This window comes from Rhinopithecus bieti, unplaced genomic scaffold, assembly GCF_001698545.2.
Source record: "Rhinopithecus bieti isolate Rb0 unplaced genomic scaffold, ASM169854v2 scaffold_13349, whole genome shotgun sequence".
Taxonomy (NCBI): domain Eukaryota; kingdom Metazoa; phylum Chordata; class Mammalia; order Primates; family Cercopithecidae; genus Rhinopithecus; species Rhinopithecus bieti.
Window position 1 is genome coordinate 2,610,775 of NW_016807772.1, and position 25,702 is coordinate 2,636,476.

At 35.7% G+C, this 25,702-nt stretch overlaps 1 protein-coding gene across 5 annotated transcripts in view; it reads left to right on the forward strand.

Annotated features, from left to right (window-relative positions):
- The window catches only part of KLHL5 (kelch like family member 5), a 67,904-nt gene that overhangs the window by 15,344 nt on the left and 26,858 nt on the right, over nt 1-25,702 (forward strand). For all 5 annotated transcript variants that reach the window (XM_017883774.1, XM_017883775.1, XM_017883778.1 and 2 more), the window contains 4 exons: nt 6,453-6,635; nt 11,224-11,360; nt 12,089-12,285; nt 16,950-17,162. In XM_017883774.1, coding sequence (XP_017739263.1) covers nt 6,453-6,635; nt 11,224-11,360; nt 12,089-12,285; nt 16,950-17,162 — 730 coding nt within the window. The remainder of the gene's footprint in view (nt 1-6,452; nt 6,636-11,223; nt 11,361-12,088; nt 12,286-16,949; nt 17,163-25,702) is intronic.

A 25,702-nucleotide genomic window follows, 5' to 3' on the forward strand; every position in this document is an offset into this window, starting at 1 on the left:
ATATATTTTTACCATATATATATATATATTTTACCATAGAGCTATTAGAAAATAGAGATAAGTAAAAATGGAAAAAGTAAAAATCATCAACTACCCAGCCACCTCAGAATGCCAACTGTTAATTTGAGGAAGTGTCCTGTTATATTTTCTATACATGTATAGTATGTGTTTTTAAAATAAAAATCTCAATCTTATTGTACATATTGTTTTGTAGCCTGCTTTTTTTGCCCTAATGTAAGTTTGTAAATTAGAACTCGTGGTTGAAAATGACAGAAGCCCAAATCAAACTGACTTAAACAAAACTAGAACTTTTGGTTCACATAAATAAAAGTCCAAGGATAGAGTCTAGCTTTAGACATGGCTGGATCCAAATGATCAAATAACACTAATAATCTATTTTTCTCCATTTCTAAATTCTGTTTTCCTTTGTGATGCCATCATCTCAGGTAGTCTGTCAGTGTGGTAGCAGAAGGGCCATTAACAGCTCCAAGTTTACTTTTTGTCAGCTTAGCAAGCTCAATGGAAAGAAAGTGACACTTTTCCAAGAGGGTGATCAAACATCATGAAGTTGACTCTGATTGGTCTTGTTTGGGTCCTGTGTCCACCTGAACCAATTGTTATTGCCAGGAGATACGATACTCTTATTGGCCAGGCCTCATTGGCTTCTACACCTCTGACCATTCCCTGTAGACTGAGGCAGGGAATGTGTGGTTTCCGAAAAAGTAGAGATGGGTTTTATTACCGTAAGAAGGAATGCTGGATAGGCAAAAACAATGTCCACTAAATAGCTCTCTAGGCCATTAAATATTCTGTATCTTTTCAAATGGCTCCATCATTCTTCCGTGTTTGGATTGTCCTTTTGTTTATTTAACCAGTATTCTATTTTTTTGAATGTAGATTGTTTCTAGTATTTATCTATTAGAAACAACCTGTGAGAAACCCTCCCTGTAGCTAGATCTCTGTACATATTGATGATTCTTTCTTTTGGACAAAATCCCAAGGATGTTCACATTTGAGGGGTTTTGATTTGTATTTTCAGAGTCATTTCAGGAACATTTCTATTTTAATTCTCATCAGCATTGTATTAAAATGTCCATTTCCCTTCCCCTTCATGCTGGTTATTATTTAAGAAAATTGGATTCTTATAAACAGCATTTAACTCTCTTTACCACAGATATTCTGGCACTCTCCCAGGGGAAAAATGCCCTATAAATTTCCAAATCAAAATATATTTCTCTTGAGGAGGGAAAGGGTGAAGACATCCGTTTTCCTTAGCTCTTACTATTTCTCTTCACACAATTGCCTTGTCTCCTCTTCTTTCTCACCCATCTAAATGTCAAGACATATTTCAGTTCGCACCTACTACTTGTTGACTTTCTAAACACTAGCCCATACTGATCTTCCCCTTTTCTGTATTCCAATAGCAATTATACTCCAATTAAAGATGCACAAGATGATCAGTTGGAGTAATGGTTAAAAATATATGTAAACGCTTCTGTTTATATTTTATCTTTTAAATTTCTATTTTTGTCTGTATATTATATAAAAAATGTACAATGGCATCTATCTCTTTTATAAATTAGTAAATATATATTTGGGCACATGCTTAAAAGTATACTGAAAAGGATATGTATCAAATTTAGAGACTGCTAGCCTATACCTTGCACCTTGTAGTTTTGAATATTTGTAAAAGATGACAAAAGATTCGTAATATAGTAAGCACACTTCTGCAAAAACATGAGTTCCGAATGCCACAAACTAGGAGTAAATCACTTTCCGAGAGAGTGAGCCAAAGAGACTATTTACGGTTTCAAAAGAGCTTTTTTTCTACTCATAATCATAGACAGTATAACTTTTATAAATTAATTTGTAAAACTTCTTTTGAAAAAGTATTCCATTAAGACATTCTAGTGTAAGTTCTGGCGATAAAAGTAAAAGGATCTAAATAGTTTACAATAAAAAGGTGTATTGGTCATGGTGAATATTGTGTGAGCACATGTACATGTAAGCACATGTAAAATCTAGGGAATTACAAGGGTTAGAGTTGCTATTTCACTTTTTCCAGATATGGAGCTTGACTCTTCAAATTCCAAGTCCCTTCACTAGGGAATAATATCTTTGTTAGCATTCCCCCAGTTTCTAACTGGTGCAATGCAGAGTAGTTGCTCTGTGAATAGTTGGTGACTTGTTTCTATTTGATACTTGCCTCTTTTCTATGTTTAGGCATCTTTCTGACTTTAAAATTCATTGCCTACTGCAGAGAAAGACATAAGCTACAAATTAAATGTTTCCCTGTGGACTAGAAATATCCAGCAATGTATTCATTACAGTGAAAGTCTAACATAAAAGATTTGAATGATCTTATGTAATTTTTTGAAATATGATTTACTATCTTAGTGGTATCATATAAGTAAAACTAAGCAGAGATATTAGATGTATTTCCTCTGTTGTTATGTAAAAGATCAAGTAGAAATAAGAGAGAAATATATTTTAAATGCTTCAGGAATGGCCTATTCCTAGATATTTGTGTTGTGGGTTAGAATGTTTACTAAAAGCCATTTTAAATAAGAAATATGAAATTTAGTTATGAAAAATGATAATGCCAGGGATCATTTTTTAAAAAAAGACAACCATCCAAACAACATTATATAAAGACAAAAGACTGTAATTACAGGCCTTCCCAATGGCCACTGAAAAGTAGGGTTCTACTAACAGTAGCTTTCCTCGATTGTGTACTAATCTGCGGTAGGGCTTGTGCATGCATTATATCATTTAATAATCCTCTCTTGAGGGATCCCCTAAAAGACAGCACTATGTATTATTTCTGTTGTGCTATTAAAGAAAGTAAGCCTTAGAGAAGTTAAATAACTTGTCCAGAATTATACATAGTGAGTGACAGAGTGAGAGCTGAACCCAGGTCTATAGGACTCTAGACCAGCACTGCACAATGGAACTTTCAGCATTGATGGAAATGTTCCATATCTGTACCATCCTATTTGGTAGCCACTAGCCCCGAGAGACTATTGAACACTTGAGATACGACTAGTCCAACTAAAGAACTGAATTTAAAATTTTTATTTAAATTAAAATAGCCTCATGGGGCTAGTGGCTACTGTATTGGACAGCACAGCTCTAGAACTTCCTAAAATGTGCTTCATCACTCATCAATACCTCCTTAATTCTATTTTCCTATTACATGCTACACAAAAGATGTAATAGGAGAAAAAAGAGTAAGGAAGTCTTACCAGAGGTGCTTACCAGAGGCTGAGGGTGGGGAGTGCCAAAGAGAGACTTGGATCAGTGTGCACAAAGTTACAATTAGGAGGAACAAGTTCTCATGTACTAGAACACAGGAAGGTGACTATGGTTAATAGCTAAAAGGGCTTTAAATAGCTAAAAGAGAGTGTTCTACATGTTTTTCACCACAAAGAATTGATAAATATTAGAGGTAATGAATTTGTTAATTACCCTGATTTTAGCAGTTCACCACATATACACGTATCAAAACTTCACATTATACCCTATAAATATATACAATTGTTATTTGTCAATAATATTAAAAATAAAATTATTTTTAAAATATGTTCAAATCTCACCTCAGAACTATTGAATCACTCTCAGGGTATGAGGCCTTGAACACTGAGACTGAAATGCTCCCCAGTTATCCTGACTTGTTTCAGCATCTGAACCAAAATACCCTGAAAGTTCTTGACAAGAAAATTATTAACTGGGCATATGTCAACATCAGAAGTAGCCTATAATAACAATGATGATAGTATTACAAAGTTCTGTTGTTCTTTCAGAACTTTAACATTGATTAGCATCTGTGTTAGTTGATGGCAGTTCATCACTCAAGAAACATTCAACTAATTTATTTGTTTAATCATTACTTATAATTTGATATGAAGTATAAGAAATGTGATACAAAATATAGAAGCCTTAAGAAAGAAGTACTTGATTTATTTACTTGTTCTTGAATTTATGGCTTATAAAAATTAGATACTATAATTTTTTCCCCTCCTCAGGTCACTAATGCTCTTATAATCATTTGTCAGTATTTTAACAGTATAAAACTTTATCAAAAAATATTTTAAATATTCATTTTTTTATTTTTATTTTTTTGAGATGGAGTCTCGCTCTGTCGCAGAGGCTGGAGTACAGTGGCGTGATCTTGGCTCACTGTAACCTCCACCTCCTGGGTTCAAACGATTCTCCTGCCTCAGCCCCCCGGGTAGCGGGACTACAGGCGTGTACCAGCATGCCCAGCTAATTTTTTTTTTTTTTTTTTTGTATTTTTAGTAGAGACAGGGTTTCACCATATTAGCCAGGATGGCCTCAATCTCCTGACCTTGTGATCCACCTGCCTCGGCCTCCCAGAGTGCTGGGATTACAGGCGTGAGCCACTGCAAAATCTTCAAATTATTATTCATCAAAACCACCATTATTTTTTTGCTTATGTTATGCTGTCTCCTAACTTTTAAAATAGTTTCTAATTCTCATTTATTTGTATAAACAATATGTAATTACATACTATTCAACCCATTTTTATAATAACAATCTTAAATGTGAAGTCAGGTATTACTTGACTTGAATTTTCCAAGTCATTACACCAGTAATATTCATAGTGTACAACACATCCTTTCTAGATAATATACATTTGACTTCTGTTGTCATTACTGACAATTATCTTCCAAGGGCATTTATCTGATGCCCATGTTTGTATGGTACTGAAAATACATCAGACTAGGAGGATTTAGGAAGGAATATTTATCAGTTAAGGCATTAACTTCCAAAACAGATAAATCTTAGTTCAATGTGAGTGTTCTTGCTTTAGTGATCTTTTGTGTATTTTACTTCTTCCTTTTTCTAAGTCTTCAGTCCTCTCCCTTCAACCTGTGGATAGAGAAAGAAAATACAGAAAAGCCATACCTGTTCTTAGCCTCTTTAAGGTGAACTGTGTGATGTAATAGTTCATTTCCATAAGAACACACCTATTTGCAAGAGGGGCTGGGAAATGTAGTTTAGCTATATTCTCAGGGGGAAAAAAGAATGTTTTGGTGAACACGTAGCAGTTTCTGTGATAGCCCTATCTCTGCCATGAATGAACTCTGACTCTTGGCAAGGCACTTAATCTCCTTGGCTTCAGTTCCCTTTACTTTAAAAGTAAGAAATATGATGACTTTTTCTTTTTTGATAAGGTTATTAGTTATATTAACAAGATTATCTTAAGATATAGTGGGACTTGATTCAACAAAGCATATGTCACAACCATAATATCCTTAAAAGAAGATCTGATGAGAAATAAGAACTAAGTTATGGCACAGTCAGTGGTTTTACAGTTAATTGCATAACCAACCGACTTTAATTGCTTGATTTAAGTGATCCTGGAGAGGAGAACTGGGAGTAAGAGTGAGGAGGAATGTGTGCTCAGGACTTCATTCTTAGTCCTAACCTTTTCGCTTTTCACAGTTTTATCAGTAAATCATATGAAAATGGAACATAAGGCCGGGTGCAGTGGCTCACACCTGTAATCCCAGCACTTTGGGAGGCTGAGGCAGGTGGATCTCCTGAGGTCAGGAGTTCGAGACCAGCCTGACCAACATGGAGAAACCCCATCTCTACTAAAAATACAAAAGCAGCCGGGCATGGTGGTGCATGCTTGTAATCTCAGCTACTTAGGAGGCTGAGGCAGGAGAATTGCTTGAACCCAGGAAGCAGAGGTTGCGGTGAGCCGTGATCACACCATTGCACTCCATTCTGGGCAACAAGAGTGAAATTCCATCTCAAAAAAAGAAAGAAAGAAGGAAGGAAGGAGGGAGGGAGGGAAGGAAGGAAGGAAGGGAAGGAAGGAAGGAAGGGAAGGAAGGAAGGAAGGAAATAGAACTCATTTGAAATTTCAAATAATTTTTTTAGACAGCTGTATTAGGCTATCAAATTCTTTTAACCTATAATATAAGTTATAGATTACCTGGGCTTTTGAGGACTGGACAGAGAACCAAAAGAATTATAACACTATTTTTATGACAACATATTTTTTAATGAACTTGACTTGAATTTGTATCTCTAAAATAATTTAATTGCCTTTCTGCCTTCAAAGATGAATTATCTCTTATATCCTTAAATATAATGTTAGGAGATATGGTTATCAATATGAATATAGCTAGCTCTTTTTCAGCAGAGACATTGGCTTTAACAGAGAAAAGACCTCACAAAAAGATACTACAAAGAATATGTGTAGCAATTAATTAACAGTTTAAATTCACTTACAGTGTTTACAAGAATCATATGACTTGAGGCATCATTGATTTTTAAGAGACTAAAATGAATGATTATACATTAATATTGATAGGTAGCATGATTTCTTCTATTTGAAGGCTTTCAAAGGACTTAATAGCAAAGATCTTTTTAATGTGATAGTGATATTTCAAAATGTGTTTTTTTTTTCTTTTCAGGACTTCCAATAGTAGTCAGACATTATCATCCTGTCATACTATGGAGCCATGTTCATCAGATGAATTTTTCCAAGCCCTTAATCATGCTGAACAAACATTTAAAAAAATGGAAAACTATTTGAGACATAAACAGTTGTGCGATGTAATTTTGGTCGCTGGTGATCGCAGAATTCCAGCTCACAGGTAGTTGTTTTCTATATTTCTGTATGTGTTAAATATTTCCTCGGTAATTTAGATATGTATATTGTGGTAACCTACTTCAATTAACTATTATGTTTTGGGAAAGGGGAATTTCCATCTTCATGGAATTTTCATCAAGAAAACAGTGCATATGAAATTATTACATGTTTGGTGATCCTAAAAGGGTCATTGTCCTGCCGTAGAAGCACAATAACAAAACATACTAGCCTCAGATAAGTTGGTATTGTTTGGTATAGACTTCAGCTACTATTAGAAGCTTTTGTGCAATATTCTACCTATTAAATAATTTAAGTAAACTCAATGGCAATTAAAACTTGTGGATATTTAGAAGAAGAAAAGCTGGTGAAGTGGAGTAGCACAAAGTCTTAAGAGTTTTTAAAATAGACATATCTATCCCAATTTGTGTTTGCTGATTTCCAAGAAGTATGAAAAGCAGTGCTAGGGAAAAAAAGCCTTTACTACAAATTACATATTATTTCTTGAAGTAAGAAAAGGAAAAGAGCTGTTTAATAAAAAATAATTCATTTTCTTATAATTCTGTATTCTGTTGTTCATTGTTAATCACCACTATGATTCTCAAAGGTTTTTTTCTTTTCTGGATGCCCTTCAAAACTAATTAACACTCTGTCCCAAAGGTTTTTTTTTAAAAAAAAAAAAACCTTCCGAAGTGAGATAACATTGGAAAAAGCCTTCTAGACATTGGCTTAGGCAAAGACTTCATGACCAAGAACCCAAAAGCAAATGCAACAAAAACAAAGATGAATAGATGGGACTTAATTAAACTAAAAAACTTCTGCACAGCAAAAGAAAGAATGTCTGTGAGTTAACAGACAACCCACAGAGAGTGAGAAAATCTTCACAATCTATACATCCTACAAAGGACTAATATCCAGAATCTACCAAAAAGCTCAAATCAGAAAAGAAAAAAAAAAACAGTCCCATCAAAAAGTGGGCTAAGGACATGAATAGATAGTTCTCAAAAGAAGATACACAAATGGCCAACAAACATATGAAAACATGGTTAACATCACTAATGATCGGGGAGTGCAAATCAGAACCACAATGCAATACCACCTTACTCTTGCAAGAATGGCCACGATCATAAAATCAAAAAATAATCAATGTGGCATAGATATTGGTGAAAAGGGAACACTTTTACACTGTTGGCAGGAATGCACACTAGTACAAACACTACAGAAAACAGTGTGGAGATTCCTTAAAGAACTAAAAGTAAAAAAAAAAAAACTAAAAGTAAATCTACCAATTGATCCAGCAATACCAGCTATCAATTCAGAGGAAAAGAAGTTACGAAAAAGATATTTGCACACAGGCTTATAGCAGCACAGTTTTAATTGCAAAAATATAGAACCAGCCCAATCAACGAGTGGATAAAGAGTGGACATATATCATGGAATACTACTCACCCATAAAAAGGAATGAAATAATGGGATTCTCAGCAACTTGGATGGAACTGGAGACTTAAGTGAAGTAACTCAAGAATGGAAAACCAAACATCATATGTTCTCACTCATAAGTGGGAGCTAAGCTATGAGGATGCAAAGGCATAAGAATGATACAGTGAGGCCAGGCACGATGGCTCACATCTGTAATCCCAGCACCTTGTGAGGCCGAGGCAGGTAGATCACGAAGTCAGAAGTTCAAGACCAGCCTGACCAAGATGGTGAAACACCATCTTTACTAAAAATACAAAAATTAGCCAGGCGTGGTGGCAGGTGCCTGTAATCCCAGCTACTCAGGAGGCCGAGGCAGGAGAATTGCTTGAACCCAGACGACGGAGGTTGCAGTGAACCGAGATCATGCCACTGCACTCCAGCCTGGGCGACAGAGTGAGACTTTGTCTCCAAAAAAAAAAAAAAATGATACAATGGGCCAAGCATGGTGGCTCAGGACCTGTAATCCTAGCACTTTGGAAGGCTGAGGTGGATCACTTGAGGCCAGGAGTTCCAGACCAGCCTGGCCAACATGGCAAAGCCCCATTTCTACTAAAAATACAAAAACTAGCCAGGTGTGGTGGCGTGAACCTGCAGTCCCAGCCACTTGGGAGGCTGAGTTACGAGTATTGCTTGATTCTGGGAGGCAGAGGATGCAGTGAGCCAAGATCATGCCACTGCACTCCAGCCTGGGTGACAGAGTGAGACTCTGTCTCTCCCGCACCCCCAAAAAAAGAATGATACAATGGACTTTGGGGACTTAGGGGATAGGGTGGGAGGGGAGTAAGGGATAAAAGACTACACATTGGATACAATGTACTCTGCTTGGGGGATGGGTGCACCAAAATCTCAGAAATTACCACTGAAGAACTATTCATATAACAAAACACCACCCATTGCCCAAAAACCTATTGAAATAAAAAATAAAAATAAAAAACTTTCCAAAGTGGAAATAGAATCATTAGGAAGAATTGGCTTGGTATTACAGTTTTCAGTGACTCAATTAGCATACATTTATTGAGATACTACTATATACTGTGACAGAAAGTCCAGGTTATGAACATGGGTTTGTTAGAAAAGCTATTTCAACCTGAATTTCATAGAAGCACCTCAAATTCTGTATTTCCAAAACTGAACTCATTACCTTACCTGCCATCCTTGTGTGAGCCATCAACATCTCACTTAGATGACTGATGCAAAAGCCTCCCAACTGGTCTCCGTGCCTCCACTCTTTGCCCCTACATTCTGTTTTAACATAGCTACCTGGGTGATCCTTTAAAGTGGAACTCAGATTCAGTCATTTCTTTGATCGAATCTTTCATTGACTCCTCATGTCACTGGGTGTGAAAGACGAAGTACATGCAATGGCATATGCGATCCAGCCTGCCGTATCTCTCTAGTATTGTCCTATTGGTCTCTGTCTTGGTCAGTCAGCATCAGCCACCCAGCCTCTTGTAGTTCCTTGCATGTGCCTGGCATGCTGCTCCTGCCTTTGGATTTTTGCACTATTTCTTCTGCTTGAAGGCTATTCCCAGATCCCTGCATGACCAAATCCTAAACCTCCTTCAGGTCTTTTCCCATGTCACTTTCCAGTGAGACCGCCTATTTAAACTCACCACCCTTTCCCCATTTGCCTTTGCCCTACTTTTTTTCCCCTTAGCACTTATCACCTCTTAATATACTATAGAATTTACTTCTGCTGATCATTGTTTCCCTACCCTCTAAATGTAACACTCCATAAGGGAGAGACCTTTTGTCTTATTTTGTACCCTGATGTATCTCAAGTATCTAGAACAGTACCCAGTACTTATTGGACACACATCCGTATTTGTTCATTGAATGAATGAATGAATAGGCAATTTTCTGAAGAAGCAACCAGTGGCCAATAAGCATTTGAAAAACCTCACTAGCAATCAGATAAATGAAAATTGAAACAACAATGAGATAGCATTTAACACTACATAGATAGCCAAAAATTTTAACATCTGATAATATTATGGGGAAAATGTTAGTCTTATACAGTGCTGGTGGGGTCTAAATTGGTACCTTACTTTGGCAAATCTTATGACTCAGCAATGCCACTCCTGGGGAGGTAAGAAAATGGAATTAGAGAGGGACCCAATGATTATCTGTATCATAATTGTTACTTTTAAAAATGAAAATATTTATTTAAAATCTGTTTAAGTGTGCTGACGTGGAAATGTCTTCAAGACATTATCCAGTGAAAAAATGCCTGTTTCAAAAATAAGGCCAGGTGCCATGACTCACGTCTGTAATCCCAGCTCTTTGGGAGGCCCAGGTGGGCTGATCACTTAAGGCCAGGAGTTCAAGACCAACCTGGCCATCATGGCAAAACTCTGTCTCTACTAAAAATAAAAAAATTAGCTGGACATGGTGGCCACCTCTGTAATCCCAGCTACTCGGAGGCCAAGGCAGGAGAATTGCTTGAACCTGGGAAACAGAGGTTGCAGTGAGCCGAGATCACAGCACAGCATCCAGCCTGGGAGACAGAATGAGACTCTGTCTCAAAAAAAAAAAATTTTTTAATTTAAATGTATTATATATGACCATCAAAAACTTAGAGACATAGCTAATATATTTTATAATTATATTATAAAAAATATAGTTTTATAGTGTTATTACAACATAATTTTTAACAAAATGCAGACTTAAGATAATAGACTATTATAAAAGTTTAAAACTTGCTAGCAAAAACCATTTTCAAATGTCTCCTATATATTCACTACTCTATAATTAAATTTTTAAAAAATGGCTTAGTTTATTTATTTTTCAAAAGTGATAAGCAAACAATAACTTTTACATTTTTTCCTTTATATAGTTGATTTGATGCTATGGGCTTGTAGCTTGTTTTCTGGATGTTATAAAGCATGATTTGAGTATTGAGCTGGTAAAGCATTCACCTCAGCAGAAAATCTGGTAATGGTAATTTATTATTCAAAGGAAGGAACTAGAGCATAAAGCAATTTGTCAAGCTTAAAATGCATTTCCTAGTACCATGCACTATGAGTAACAAATAAAAAAGAAGCAGCAGCATTTATTAATGAACATCAACTTGAATGTGGTCATTGATTTTTTTTTTTTTCCTAATGTGTTCTCAGATTGGTGCTCTCCTCTGTCTCAGACTATTTTGCTGCCATGTTTACTAATGATGTCAGAGAAGCAAGACAAGAAGAAATAAAAATGGAAGGTGTAGAACCAAATTCATTGTGGTCCTTGATCCAGTATGCTTATACAGGTAACAAGTCTGAAAATGTAAATTAAAACCTCTTAGATTTATGTTGTATTATTAGATTTCGGATTTCTGTTTTTAGAAAGCATGCCATAGCTAACAGTTAAGTCTGCTATTGTCATCACTACCCTTTTGTATTTAACCTGGTGATAAATTTAAATCTCCATATTAAAACCTTTAAAATGGTTATCATAATTAAGTTTTTGAATGGCCCTTTAAAATGTTAATATAAAAATTAAATTAATTATGTAGTGTCAAATTTTTACATTTAAAATTTGAGAGTTGGCCAGATGCAGTGGCTTATACCTGTAAACCCCAGCACTTCGGGAAGCCAAGGCGGGACAGATGATCACTTGAGCCCAGGATTTCAATGCTGCAGTGAGCCATTGGTTACACCACTGCACTCCAACCTGGGCAATAGAAAAGACCCTGTCTCAAAAAAAAAAAAATAATTGAGAGTTACACAGGTATATAGTAGATGTAAGTTACTAACTAATGTATCATTTTAAAATTCTGAAAATACGCCATTAGTTTTTATTTTAGTAGATATCTCAAGGAGCTAATAATTTTTTCTCCATTTAGTCCTTTTTTTCGTTTTGGGATGTCTTAAACCATGTAGGTCTGTAATGCATGTAATGAGCTCTTACATGGAACCACCACTGTTAACATCAGTTATTTTATAAAATAAGGTTAATGTAGTTCCATAGCTAATGGAATTTCTTTTTATCATTAAGGCCGCCTTGAATTAAAAGAAGATAATATTGAGTGCCTGTTATCTACAGCTTGCCTTCTTCAGCTTTCACAGGTTGTAGAAGCATGCTGTAAGTTTTTAATGAAACAGCTTCATCCATCCAACTGTCTTGGAATTCGTTCTTTTGCTGATGCCCAAGGTTGTACAGATTTGCATAAAGTGGCTCACAATTATACTATGGTATGTATTTTTTGAAAGTATCCTCCAAATGCATATTTCTTATTGTTGCAGGCTTATCTACATGTTACTGTTTTCCCATGGTTCTGCCACATGTCTTGAGATTGAGTTTCATTGCCTAGTGTGTCATATTTTCATTGAGTTATAATGGGAAAGCACCAAGTAATACTTCTCCTGGGTATATGAATCAAGCCCTAAAGCAGTCCCTGGGAAACAGAACAGTGGCCTAGGCCTATTCCATTAAGATTTGCAGATTTGCTGCTTTTTAAAATAGGACTCTCCCCAAACATTTTACTTTGCTGCACATGGATGAATTTCAGGATTGTATTCATTGATAGAAATTTCACTGATAGAAATTGGTGACAGAGGTTGCAGCATATTGGTAGAGGATGAATGGGAGGCTTTTTGTTAAGGATAAATCTGACTATGTATAAAGTATTTACAACCGTGTATAATGATGTTTTTATTCATTATAGCAAATTATGTGCTCAAATCATGGAGGAGGTTCTGATTCAGTAGCCTGAAGGATAATAAAACGAAATAATCTGTACAAACCCCCATGATAGAAGTGTACCTGTATAGCAAATCTTCACATGTACCCCTGAACTTAAAAGTTAAAAAATGGGTTGACCTAGGAGAGTAAGAAAATAAGGTCATGTTGAGAGCATAGTGTTAGGACCACCCTGTATGGTTTTAACAGTAGAAGGGTACAGGCAAGGGAGGGTGCATGGGTTTTTGAGGAATGTTCATGTTGCCACACTGTAACAGTTAGTTCTTCACACCTGAGCAATGACTGAAAACTGTTGCTTAAAATGTTTCAGTTTAGGGCAATACAGTTTCTAAGAGAAGAAAAAATGTGAACATTCACGTACATGTGTACAGTTGTGGATTACTGATTTTATCAGCATTTAGGAAATGCTATTTTGCCTACCCTCTCCTTCATCGTTCCATTGAGTTGGGATATGAAAAGATTGAGAGTGCTTTAGGAATCTTTCGTTAGAGAAATAGAGATTTGGAAAAATTTTAAGAATAGGTATTTACAAACTATTGGGAAGATCAGTTCTGTCTACTTCTTGAGCTTGGTGTGAGGATTAGATGAGTTAATAGAAGTTTAGCAGTCAGAACATTGATTGGCATGTCATATATCCAGTCAATGAGTCTCATTCCATTGTTGTCATCATCATTATATAGATTTCCTCTATGCAACACAATAGAAATTTATGGGAGGGAACAAAAGCAGTCACAAAACCACAGCCTTTATGATTGGTTTTCCTCCCTGTGGTGTAGTCATTTTCTCAGGAATGTTTCTTGTTTATGATAGTCACAGAGCCTCAACTGGAAAAATAAGAGATTGTACAACAGGACAGTAATATATAGCCCTAGTGTGCTATTATGTTGACATTTTAAAAATTAAGTCCATTGAAATGTTTTTTTCCCTCAGTCTTTATCATTCTTTGTAGATTCTCATTTTAACCATACACCTGCGATTTCAACTACTTTTTTGAATGAGATGAATATAAAGTTGGATTTTTTTCTTCATAATCAGTTTATAATTTGAATAATCATCTTTTTTCTAGGAAGGAGTTTTATTCAGGTGAAAACATTTGTGTGCATTTAGGTCACTCCTGTTGTTTACAGTAGAGGCATGCTTGCTGCTTTAAGGCTTACACAGAAATTAAATTTAAATTAGCTGAATGTTTTTAAAGCTATTTTCATAGCCAATTAGTTGTGGTAGATTTTTTTTCTCAAGGCCATTATTTAACATTATTCAGTTTTAACAGAGACATGAAATTGAATTCTAATAACAATAAGTAATTTAGAGGCAGATTGTCTGATTTGAATTGTTGCTATGGGAACCAAATGAAAATGTATAGCAAAATTCAATCTTCAATTTAAATAAACCCCTCCATAATTTCATTTGCTTAAAAACTATTCCAAAGGGGGAAAGGGCACAGTGCTAGCAAGTGTTTGGTAGCATGATAGTTGTGTGTATTTTAATATGGATTTAAAATATACAGCATAATACCACGCCAGTGAGTCATGGACTGGGGACGTTCACTGATCCTGCACGAATACAAGTGGTAAAGGATGAGGAGTCCTCCCCAGGATCCATGAATCTGGAAACCTGTTTTCTCATTCTCCCTGCCGCTAAACATGACCTGGAGCAAGTCATATAACCTCTAAAAAAGTCTTAAGACTGGTTGTATCATTACAACTATTTATTGTCATTTCGAATTTATGACACAAATAAAAACATTTAATTTTAAAACTTAAAATTGTCTTTCTCAATCTAGAAGACATAAAAAACATTGAGATCTGCTAAAGTAGCTGCTTCAAAACCAAATTAATACTTTTGAAAAATACTTTGTATTCAACCTTGAGTTCAGTAGTATTTCATAAGTTGTTGAAAAACTCAATTTTCACTTAATGTAAATTATACTACAATGGAATGGGCATTATTCTGAAATAGATACATCAACAAATAATTTGTCAAGTGAATATTTACATGATAGTCCTTTTGTTACTGATGAAATCCAGTTAATGCCATTTGAAAGTATGGCATACAGCCGGGCGCGGTGGCTCAAGCCTGTAATCCCAGCACTTTGGGAGGCCGAGACGGGCAGATCACGAGGTCAGGAGATCGAGACCATCCTGGCTAACACGGTGAAACCCCGTCTCTACTAAAAATACAAACCTAGCCGGGCGAGGTGGCGGGCGCCTGTAGTCCCAGCTACTCAGGAGGCTGAGGCAGGAGAATGGTGTAAACCCGGGAGGCGGAGCTTGCAGTGAGCTGAGATCTGGCCACTGCACTCCAGTCCGGGCGACAGAGCGAGACTCCGCCTCAAAAAAAAAAAAAAAAAAAGAAAGTATGGCATAGTTATACCAATGTATATATCTGTCGATTATACTTTATATGTTTAAGGAATTGGAAATACGTATTATTATTTCAGTTTCTTCACAGTCTCACCTAACATTTTATCATAAGTGTCTTTCCATGTAGCTACATGATCTTTGTCTTTGAAATGTTTAATGCTTATTTAATATACAGCTCCCTATAACTGAACATGTAGGCTATTTTCCATTTTTTGCCATTGTAAATAATAATACAGAGAAGTATTGTTAGGTATTCAGCTTTGTTTTTTGCTTACAAATTATTTATTAAGGTTTAAATTACAAATGGGATAACTGGGTTGAGAGTTTCAACATTTTTGTAGTTCTTGCTATGTGTTACTAAATAATGTCAGTATGCAATTCAATAGAACCTTTTGCTTGGAGCCATTCTAGCATTGAAGTTTTATTAAAATATGTTTCTGAAATGATAATCCATCATTTAAAATAGACTCATTTAGACATCCTTGAACAAATCATGATAAATTGAAGCAATTGAACTTCATTAATTATTCATGAATGGTTTTCCCCTTTAGAACTTCTACTGATAGGAATGCCAAGCTAATATATATTTTAGATCAGTACCTCACTTGAGTTACCACAGGCTATATGGAAAATATAATTTGCATTTTAATATAGAAGATAGTTATTGATAGTCCTTATCTCTAGCTCTAATTTAAACAGCCTTAGCTTCTTTAGTAAACCTCTGCATGCTGAGACAGCGATAATACATCAGGAAATACGAGAAAAACATTAAGGGACAATATGTGTCTAGCATTTGCATTTATATTATAACTATGTCAACTATCCATTCATTAAGACTTACAGCCTTTCAAATCAGATGGTATGTTTTCCTTCTCTCCTGATTATTTAGCATAATAGCCTATCAAGGTCGTCTCACACCAAACGGCATTTTTATTTCCCATTTCCAATTATAGAGGATTTGATTCTAACGTGAGGCCAGGACTGAGTTATCTAATGTCCTGATCCCATGGCATTGTAGGTCACTAATTTTTTCCCCCACTTTGGTCCTTTTTCCTATGAGACCAAAAGAGCTTTGTAAATTATATTAGAAGAGATTAAAAATTTAAAAACAGACACTTAGAACATATAACAAATTAAAAAACAGACCCTTAAAAGAGATTAAAAATTTGAAAACAGACCCAAAATCCTAGATGGTCTTATAAATATCATTAAAACGATCTTGAAGACCAATATGGTTGTAGTATAACCCTAAGGACAAATACTCATTCCAGGGAAGATATGAGAAGACATCTGTGGTCTAGAAAGGTTCTGGAAAATCTAGCCACCCTGGAGGCCATTTCCTAGTTAGAGAAGTAACCAAGCTGTCTAGGTGTTTGGCTCCACTGCTGGCCAAATTCTTCGGCACCTACAAATCCAAACCACAAATCTAACTACTTCTCGTGTTAGAGTATCATACATCTCAGTGTCTAATTCATTTTTTCTCTCTTCCTTCAAAAGAATGGCCAAAAGTATTTCCTAACTTGAGTGAAGCAATACTTAAATGTCCCAGGTCCATTTTTTGAATGTAATAAGTGATATAACACTTTAATTCTACTTATATATGTTTAACAACATAATTCTAGTTTAATTTTTTTTTCTCTGCTGTGTTTCTTTCCTAACAAGTAGTAGTACATTGTAAGGTCTAAAATATAAATTGTGTGTGGTAGCTAACACAAAAAGCTTTTACTTTCTTCTAAGTAAATTGTGATGGTCAGAAGGGACAATATTGTTTATCTGCTATTTCTTCCCTCTAGGAGCATTTCATGGAAGTAATCAGAAACCAGGAATTTGTATTATTACCAGCCAGCGAAATTGCAAAGCTCTTGGCAAGTGATGACATGAACATTCCTAATGAGGAGACAATATTGAATGCACTTCTTACTTGGGTCCGTCATGATTTGGAACAGAGACGGAAAGATCTAAGTAAACTTTTGGCTTATATTAGGCTACCTCTTCTTGCACCACAGGTAATTAATAGGTACTTGTTCATAGGAATTTTTCTTTGTCTATTCTATCAAAGAAAGTAATTTTACACGTATTCCTATGAAACGTGTAGGTGAAAAGATAGTAGCTAACAAAATTCTGCTTAGGTTTTCAGTCCAGAAGATCTGGCTACCTAAATTGCTTCAATTAAGTAACTTTTTTTTTTTTTTTTTTTAATTTTATTTTGAGATGGAGTCTTGCTTTGTTGCCCAGGCTGGAGTGTAGTGGCCCGATCTCAGGTCACTGCAACCTCTGCCTCCCCAGTTCAAGTTATTCTCCTGCCTCAGCCTCCCAAGTAGCTGGGATTACAGGTGCGTGACACCATGCCCAGCTAATTTTTGTATTTTTTAGTAGAGATAGGGTTTCACCATATTGGCCAGACTGGTCTCAAACTCCTGACCTCAGGTGATCTGCCTGCCTTGGCCTCCCAGAGTGCTGAGATTACAGGTGTGAGCCACCGTGCCCATCCTTAATTAAGTAACATTCTTGATTTGGGGTTAGTAATTTAATTGACTCAGCTACAAACCTATCCTACCAATTGGAGGAGAATTACTAAAACTGCTAATAAAAGGAGCACTGGACTCTAGAAACCAGAAAATTTAGCTTAATTTCTTTGCCACATGTTTAATAAAGTGTCCACAAAATATTGGATTCTGGTGATATATAGATTAATAAGGTATATTAATAGTCAAAGCTCTGACATTTTAAAACTGTGACTTGGCATATTCACACAGCTCAGTTTCTTCATCTGTCAAGTAGAGATAACGTCTTCCCTGACTATCTCACAGGATTATTATAAGGATCAGAAACATGCTCTATTATATAAAATGTGCTGTGAATAAAAATATTATTTCAGAATTAAGAGCTATCTAGTTGGTGCATTCAAGGCAATCAGTCATAACATTTACATGCATAGTTTTCCCCTTTTACAGTTTTCACTGGAGTATATAAAATTTTCCCTGTATACTTTGCTGCCTATCTCAAGGCCTTGAATGGTGAAAGAGGTTTTGAAAGCAGAAAAAGAATGAGCTGTTACTGTTCAAGTTGACTTTCTTTTGCTTTTTTAAAAGTGTCATAAATGTTCTCTTATTTGCAGTTATCTTGAGCATAAAGCATTATTTCCTGCTGTTGTGAGCAAAAGTTACTGTTCTTTACGTTACAGAGACAGTAATCAATGTGGATGCTTTGTAAGACCTTCCTCTTCAGAAATAGAATATTGTATGAATACATAGGACTGAAACTGCATGAGTTGATAATTCAGGAAAAGTAACATAATAAAATGTTTCTCTTGAAATCAGATTTTTTAAAGGGAGTTACATTTTTACTGCTACTTAGCAGATTTTAAAAAATTCTTTCTAGATGAAATCATACCAAATCTGAAAAATCCTATTTGACTTTGAAAAGAATCTGTGCAATTAAGTAACCTGACAATTTACTTCACTTCTGTAGTTTCAAATATTCATGTTACTATATTTGCACGACTCTCATAGACCTTTAAAATATCTCTTATCCAGGATACTACTGGTAATCCTAGCCATAAGTTCTTAGGGTTGAAAGGCATTTTGGAGATCATTTGTTCCAACACCTGTTGTGCAAATGAAGTGACAGACCAAAAAAATAAATCCGTATGTTCAAAATCACAGTGTGATTGCATAAATTCCTCTCTTTCTGCATTGTGGTTTTAATTGGTTTTTGCTATTTGGCTAACATCATAGGGCTAATAAGAGGCAGAGGTGGGACTTGAACCCAAGAACAGTTCTGTACCTTATCCGCTAAACCATTCTGCCTCTTGAATGTACTGTGTGTAAAATTGCTAGAGGTAGCAGGGAGATGGTATCAGATGGAGGAAGAAATAGATTAAAAAATAAATCAGTGATTATAATGAGATGAAGACTGTGACAGATACGTGAATGTGGCATTCTGAAAATAATGGAAGTAACCCACCCAAAAGAGGGGTTGACGAGAAAGCAGGGAGAACTTCTTACAGTGTTACTTGATCCACATTATGAATTAGCCACCCAAAAGAGGGTGATAACCAGGAGAAATAGGAGCTGTACTTCATCATGAAGTCATGAGCAAATATATTGTATTTTGGAATGTGAAGGTAGTTTGCATCGCTAGAGTGCAGAAATAAAAGGGGATAAAGTCAAGAGATGAGGCTGAAGAGGGGAATGGACCAGAACATGGAGAACCTCTAGTTATGCCAAGGAGTTTGAATTTTATCCTGAAAGCAATGAGGAAGCACTAAAGGATTTTTTAGTAGGAATGGCATAATTATAATTTTATTTCAGAAAGATTACTGTAACTGCATCGTGGAGAATGGATCTGAGGGGTCAAAGCCAAAACCCATTAGGAAGGCTTTTGGAATTCAGACAAGTGAATTAGGCACACTCTGGCAGAGGATATAGACAGAAATTACCAGGCTCAAGAGCTATTTATGAGGTCAGATTGACAAAACTTAATGACTGAATGGTGAGGGTATACGAAAAGAGGAATCGAGACTGACTCTGATTTGTGCAATTAGGCTAATTAAAAGGTGCTCTCAATTGAAACAAGGAATATAGAATGAAGAGCTAATTCAGGGAATGGGGAAGGAAGTTGAAGAATCATGTTCCCAAAGCTTCTTGGCACCTTTAATTCTTTTAGAGTCTAAGGACTCTGAAGTCCTTAGACTTTTTTGAAAACTACTTCCTTAGATTGTTGAATCCAAAGGCAAGAGAATGACACTGGCCAAGGAGTACACAAGAGTGCTCGGGATGGAACCCTAGGAGACACAATATATAGAGGTTGTTCCCAAACCTGGCTAAATAACCAGAGTGTTATTAAAAATTGATATCATACTTCAAAAAGGACAAAGTTTTATCATTATCCTTTGCTACAGAGAAGACAAGGAAGGAAAATCCAGTGGATTAGCCCAGTGGTTCTCAAAGTGCAATCCCTAACAGGAAGATCAGCACTACTTGGAACTTCTTGGAAATACAGATTAGGCCTCACCTCACACCTACTGAATATGAAACTCTGGGGCTGGGGCCTAGCAAATGGTGTTTTAATAAGTCTTCCAGGCTGGGCGCGGTGGCTCAAGCCTGTAATCCCAGCACTTTGGGAGGCCGAGACGGGCGGATCACAAGGTCAGGAGATTGAGACCATCCTCGCTAACACGGTGAAACCCCGTCTCTACTAAAAAATACAAAAAAAACTAGCCGGGCGAGGTGGCGGGCGCCTGTAGTCCCAGCTACTCGGGAGGCTGAGGCAGGAGAATGGCGTGAACCCGAAAGGCGGAGCTTGCAGTGAGGTGAGATCTGGCCACTGCACTCCAGTTTGGGCGACAGAGCGAGACTCCATCTCAAAAAAAAAAAAAAAAAAAAAAAGTCTTCCAGTGGCTTTGATGCATCCTCAAGTGTGAGAACCATTGTCCACCATAAGTAGTGGTGATGGAAGCCACATTGCCTTGTATAATTTAAACAAGTTACTGTACCTCTCAGAACATTTTTCTTTCCCACAGTGATAATACTGTGCTGCAGTATTGTGACATTTAGAGATACTGGCAGGGTTGATTTTTTTTCACTGCCATAAGTGAATGGCAGGATTGCAGAATTAGAGTTATCAGATAATAAAGTTTTGAAGTAGACACTAAAATAATGAAGAAAGTGTTGGATTGTATCCTGTATGTTTTATTTTAAAAGGTAGGAAAATATAACAATTATTAAATTACCATATGCCAATCAAATAATAAATGACTAATATTTTAAAATTCAGATTAGGTCTGGTTACCAAGAGAATTTATTTTATGAAATAGCTCCTTTTCCAATGATACCAACTAAATGAGATTTTATCCTACTCTGTTAATATGAAACATTCCACTTACCCTGGCTAGAAGGGATTCAATTTACATACAGTAATTTTATCATAGTGTCTCCAACAGTAGATTCTTAAAATAATATAGGAAATAATGCCTGATGATCATTTTATATGGCTTTTTTTTTTTTTTTTTTTTTTTTTTTTTTTTTTTTTTTGACAGAGTTTTGCTCTTTTTGCCCAGGCTGGAGTGCAGTGGTACAATCTTATCTCACTGCAACCTCTGCCTCCTGGGTTCAAGAGATTCTCCTGCCTCAGCCTCCCAAGTAGCTAGGATTAACAGACACACGCCACCATGCCCAACTAATTTTGTATTTTTAGTAGAGATAGGGTTTCACCATGTTGGCCAGGCTAGTCTCGAACTCCTGACCTCAAGAAATCCACCCACCTCAGTCTCCCAAAGTGCTGGGATTACAGGTGTGAGCCACGGTGCCCAGTTTTTAAAAATTTTGTGGAAATAGGGTCTCACCATGTTGCCCTGAGTGGTCTTCGACTACTGGACTCAAGTGGTCCTCCCACCTCAGCTTCTCAAAGTACTGTGATTGATTTTATCTTACTCTTGAAAGCATTCCAAACATTTCAATTTGATCAAATTTTAAACCATGTGAATAGAAATACTAGGGCATATATACATTATTTAAAAGATTTTGACACCTAAATTGTAAATGTTTTCAATGTTTAGCCTGAATTTATAAGTATCTGAGTCTCTGCTATTCCACTCTCAGTTTGGTATTGTTTTCTAAAGAAAGTCGGAAATATAAAATGAGTCAGTATTTACCTTTAGCATTCTTTTAGTTTACAAGGTCTTGATACTAAAACAACTTTTTTTTTTTTTTTTGACAGGGTCTCACTCTGTCACTCAGGCTTGAGTGTAGTGGCACAATCATAACTCACTGAAGCCTCAAACTCCTGGGTTCAAATGATCCTCCCACCTCCGCCTCTCGAGTAGCTGAGACTACAGTCACTGTGCCCCATCACACATCTGACTAGTTTTTTTTTTTTTTAATTTTTTGTAGAGACAGGGTCTCACTTTGTTGCCCAAGCTGCTCTCAAACTCCTGGCCTCAAGTAATCCTCGTGCCTAAGCCTCCCAATATGCTGGGATTATAGCCATAAGCCCCTTGCCCAGCCTCCAAAACATTTTTTTAACATCTATAGAGTTCATAAATTATTCACATTCTATTTGTGTTTGAGGGGACAGTTTTAGAGCAGTAGTCATAAGGTGAACAAATATGAGTGAGGATAAAAATTTATAAAATGAAACTTTGTTCCTGTATTATGAATGCTTTCATTTTAATAATTTGCTCTTCTTTTATAGCAGAGAAGGCATTTAGTATTCACCAAAAATGCAGAGTACATAAGAGTATATATTTTGTAGTTTTCTCTCAGTGTCTTCTGAATAATTTTCTAAATGATACCTGGCTCCTCCCATTTGATTAATGTGATACTTACTTAGATTAATGGCTTTTTAAATTCAAATGTAATTAATCCTACTTATTCATAATTTATAGATTATCTGTGTATTAGGAAATATACTTTGCTTCAAATTGCAGTTACTATTGAGTCTTCCAAGAGTTTACTTTCTACATTTTTTTACATTTTTATTTAGAAATGACTAAAGTAATTGTATATAATAGAATTAACATAAACATTAAAATTAACCTTAATGAGCCAACTTTATGCATATTCACTAATGGTTTCTGTGACAAGTATAACTATGTTTTGTATGCATAGAAAAAAATGTGGAGTAATTAATACCAAAATGTATATTCTGGTGTAGGTCAGGGGACTTACGTCTTATTTTGGTTTTTTGCCTTTGGTATGCAGTGCTAGTTTCCAAATGCCACCAACTTTTTTATAGTGACTCTTTTTAGAGACTGTTTCCCTCTTCCTCTATAAAAACATGAACATATCATCAACATCATTAGTCACTAGGAAAATGCAAAATAAAACCACATTTTCCACCTTCCTGAATGGCTAAAATAGAGACAAACTAACAATTGGTGAGGATGTGCAAAAACAGGAACCCTCGTACAGTGCTGGTGGGAATGTAAGGTGGTGCCGCCACTTTATAAAACAGTTTGGTTGTTTCTTAAAAAGTTAAACATAAATTTGCCATATGCCCCAGCAATTCTACTCCTAGGTAATAATTACCCAAGAGAAATATATCCACACAAAGACTTGTACATAAACGTTCTTGGCAGCTTTGTTCATAATAGCTTGAAACTGGAAGCAACCTAAGAAGCATCCATCAACTGATGAATGGATAGATAAAATGAGGAGTAGACCGACAGTGGAATATTATTCAATGATAAAAAGAAATGAAGCACTGATACGAGTAGCTACAGCAGGGACAAGTCTCAAAAGTATGCTAAGGGAAAGAAGCAAGACACCAGAGTCTCCATATTGTATGATTCTCTGTATATGAAATGTCCAGCAAAAGCAAATCTGTAGAGACAGATTAGTGCTTGGGACAGAAGATGGGAATGAGGATCAACAGTAAATGGGCATGTGGGATCTAATTGAGGTGAAGAAAATGTTTCAGAACGGTTTTATGGTAATGGTTCCACAACTTGGTAATTTACTACAAATCACTGAATTGTGTACTTGGAATGGATAAATTAGGACATGTAAAGTGTGCCCCAATAAAATTGTAAAGAAATATATAGTCAAATACAACCCACAGTGTATCGAAAGTATACACTCTGACCAGAAAGGTCTTTTTCCAGGAATACTGAAATGATCATTAAGAAATCTATGAAGGGGTGAGGCATGGTGGCTCATGCCTGTGATCCCAGCACTGTGGGAGGCCAAGGTAGGAGAATCACTTGAAGCCAGGAGCTCAAGACCAGCCTAGCCAATATGGTGAAGCCCGTCTTTACTAAAAATACAAAAATTAGCTGGATGTGGTGGCGCATGCCTGTAATCCCAGCTACTCAGGAGGCTGAGGCAGGAGAATTGCCTGAACCTGGGAGGCAGAGGTTGCAGTGAGCTGAGATCACGCCACCACACTCCAGCCTGGGTGACAGTGAGACATCCTGTCTCAAAAAAAAAAAAAAAATCTATGAAAATCTATATTATCTTTATTGAATATAATAAAAATAGATGACTAAATGTTATAGCAACTATTGTCCTAAATAATGAAACACTAAAACCATATCAATTCAAACCAGAAACAAGATACTCTATCATCCTAATTATTTAACATTCTTTAGAAGGCTTTAGCAATTGCAATAATAAAATAATTGGCATACACATTAGAAAAAGATATTCGACTATCCCTATTTGGTGACAGTTATGATTATTTGCATAACACATAGAGCTTAATAAGGGAATTTGGTAAAGCAATAGGTTAATACAAGTGTAATCAGTAGATTTTCTCTCCTGCAAAACATATATGAAGTAAACTTTTAAAACCCATTCCCAATAGCAATGAAAATAATAAAATATATAGGAAATATATAATCAAGAAAGGTATAATATGTAGAAAGCTATACAACAAATGGAAAGGCTTCTTGAACAGAAAGACAATATAAAAACATCAGTTCTCCAAAATTAATAAAATTAATAAATTTAATTAATAAATTTAAGTTCTTATTAGAATTCCAAGAGAATCAGGATAAAAAAAAAACTGGATAAATTTGCCTTAAGTTTACATGAAAATAAAGGTACAAAAATAGCCAAGAAAGCTATGAAAGTTAACAGCGAGGGAAACCTAAAAATATCGGGTATCAGAATATGCTCTAAAAGACACTGTAATAAAATATGCTATTTAGAAATAGGAGTAAACAAATAGATCGATAGAATAAAGAATTAAAAAAACAAACCTCATATACCTTGAGATCTATTTATGGAATGTAATTTATGACCAAGATTCAATTCAGTTGGAAATGGACGGGGTTATTTAATAAGTGGTACAGAACTGGCTCTTGATCTTAAAGAAAATAAAAATGCTCCTCTACTCATACTCTAGTTAAACATTAATTCCAAAAACAATGAATTTCACATGGATCCTTGGCCTAAATGAAAGAAAGCAATAAAATCTTGCCAGATAATCCAGGAGACTACATCTACAAACTGCAGCAAAAAGACTTTCTAAGCAGGACTATGAAAAGAAAGACACATATTTGATGACCTAAAAATGAAAATTATTTGAATAGCAAAAGTATTATGAAACAACCTTAATAGACAAATGATTAAAATCTAGAAAATACAGTTGAAAATAAAGGATTAGTGTGTGTATTATAAGAAACTCTTACAAATTTTTAATCAAAAGATAGTAGACAAAAGGAGGCAGATAAAGGAAGAAAAAAGTACAAATGGTCAAAATATTTTTAAATGCTTATATTCACATCAGAAAAATTCAAATTAAAGGGAAAATGTGATATCATTAACAAAAAGAGCTAAAGCACTTATTCCTGGCAGGAATGTTGTGGTCTTGTGCTCTTATATATGGCTGTAATGGAATGTGAGCCACTTTGCTATACATGGCTGTCTCTATATATAGACACACATATATGGCCGTATATACATATATATGGCTATATACGTGGCTATATGTATAGGTCTCTCTCTCTCTCTCTAGATATATATATGTGTACATGGCTTTCCTCTCTCTCTATATATATATAAAATGGAATGTGAGCCATTTTATTATACATGACTATAAT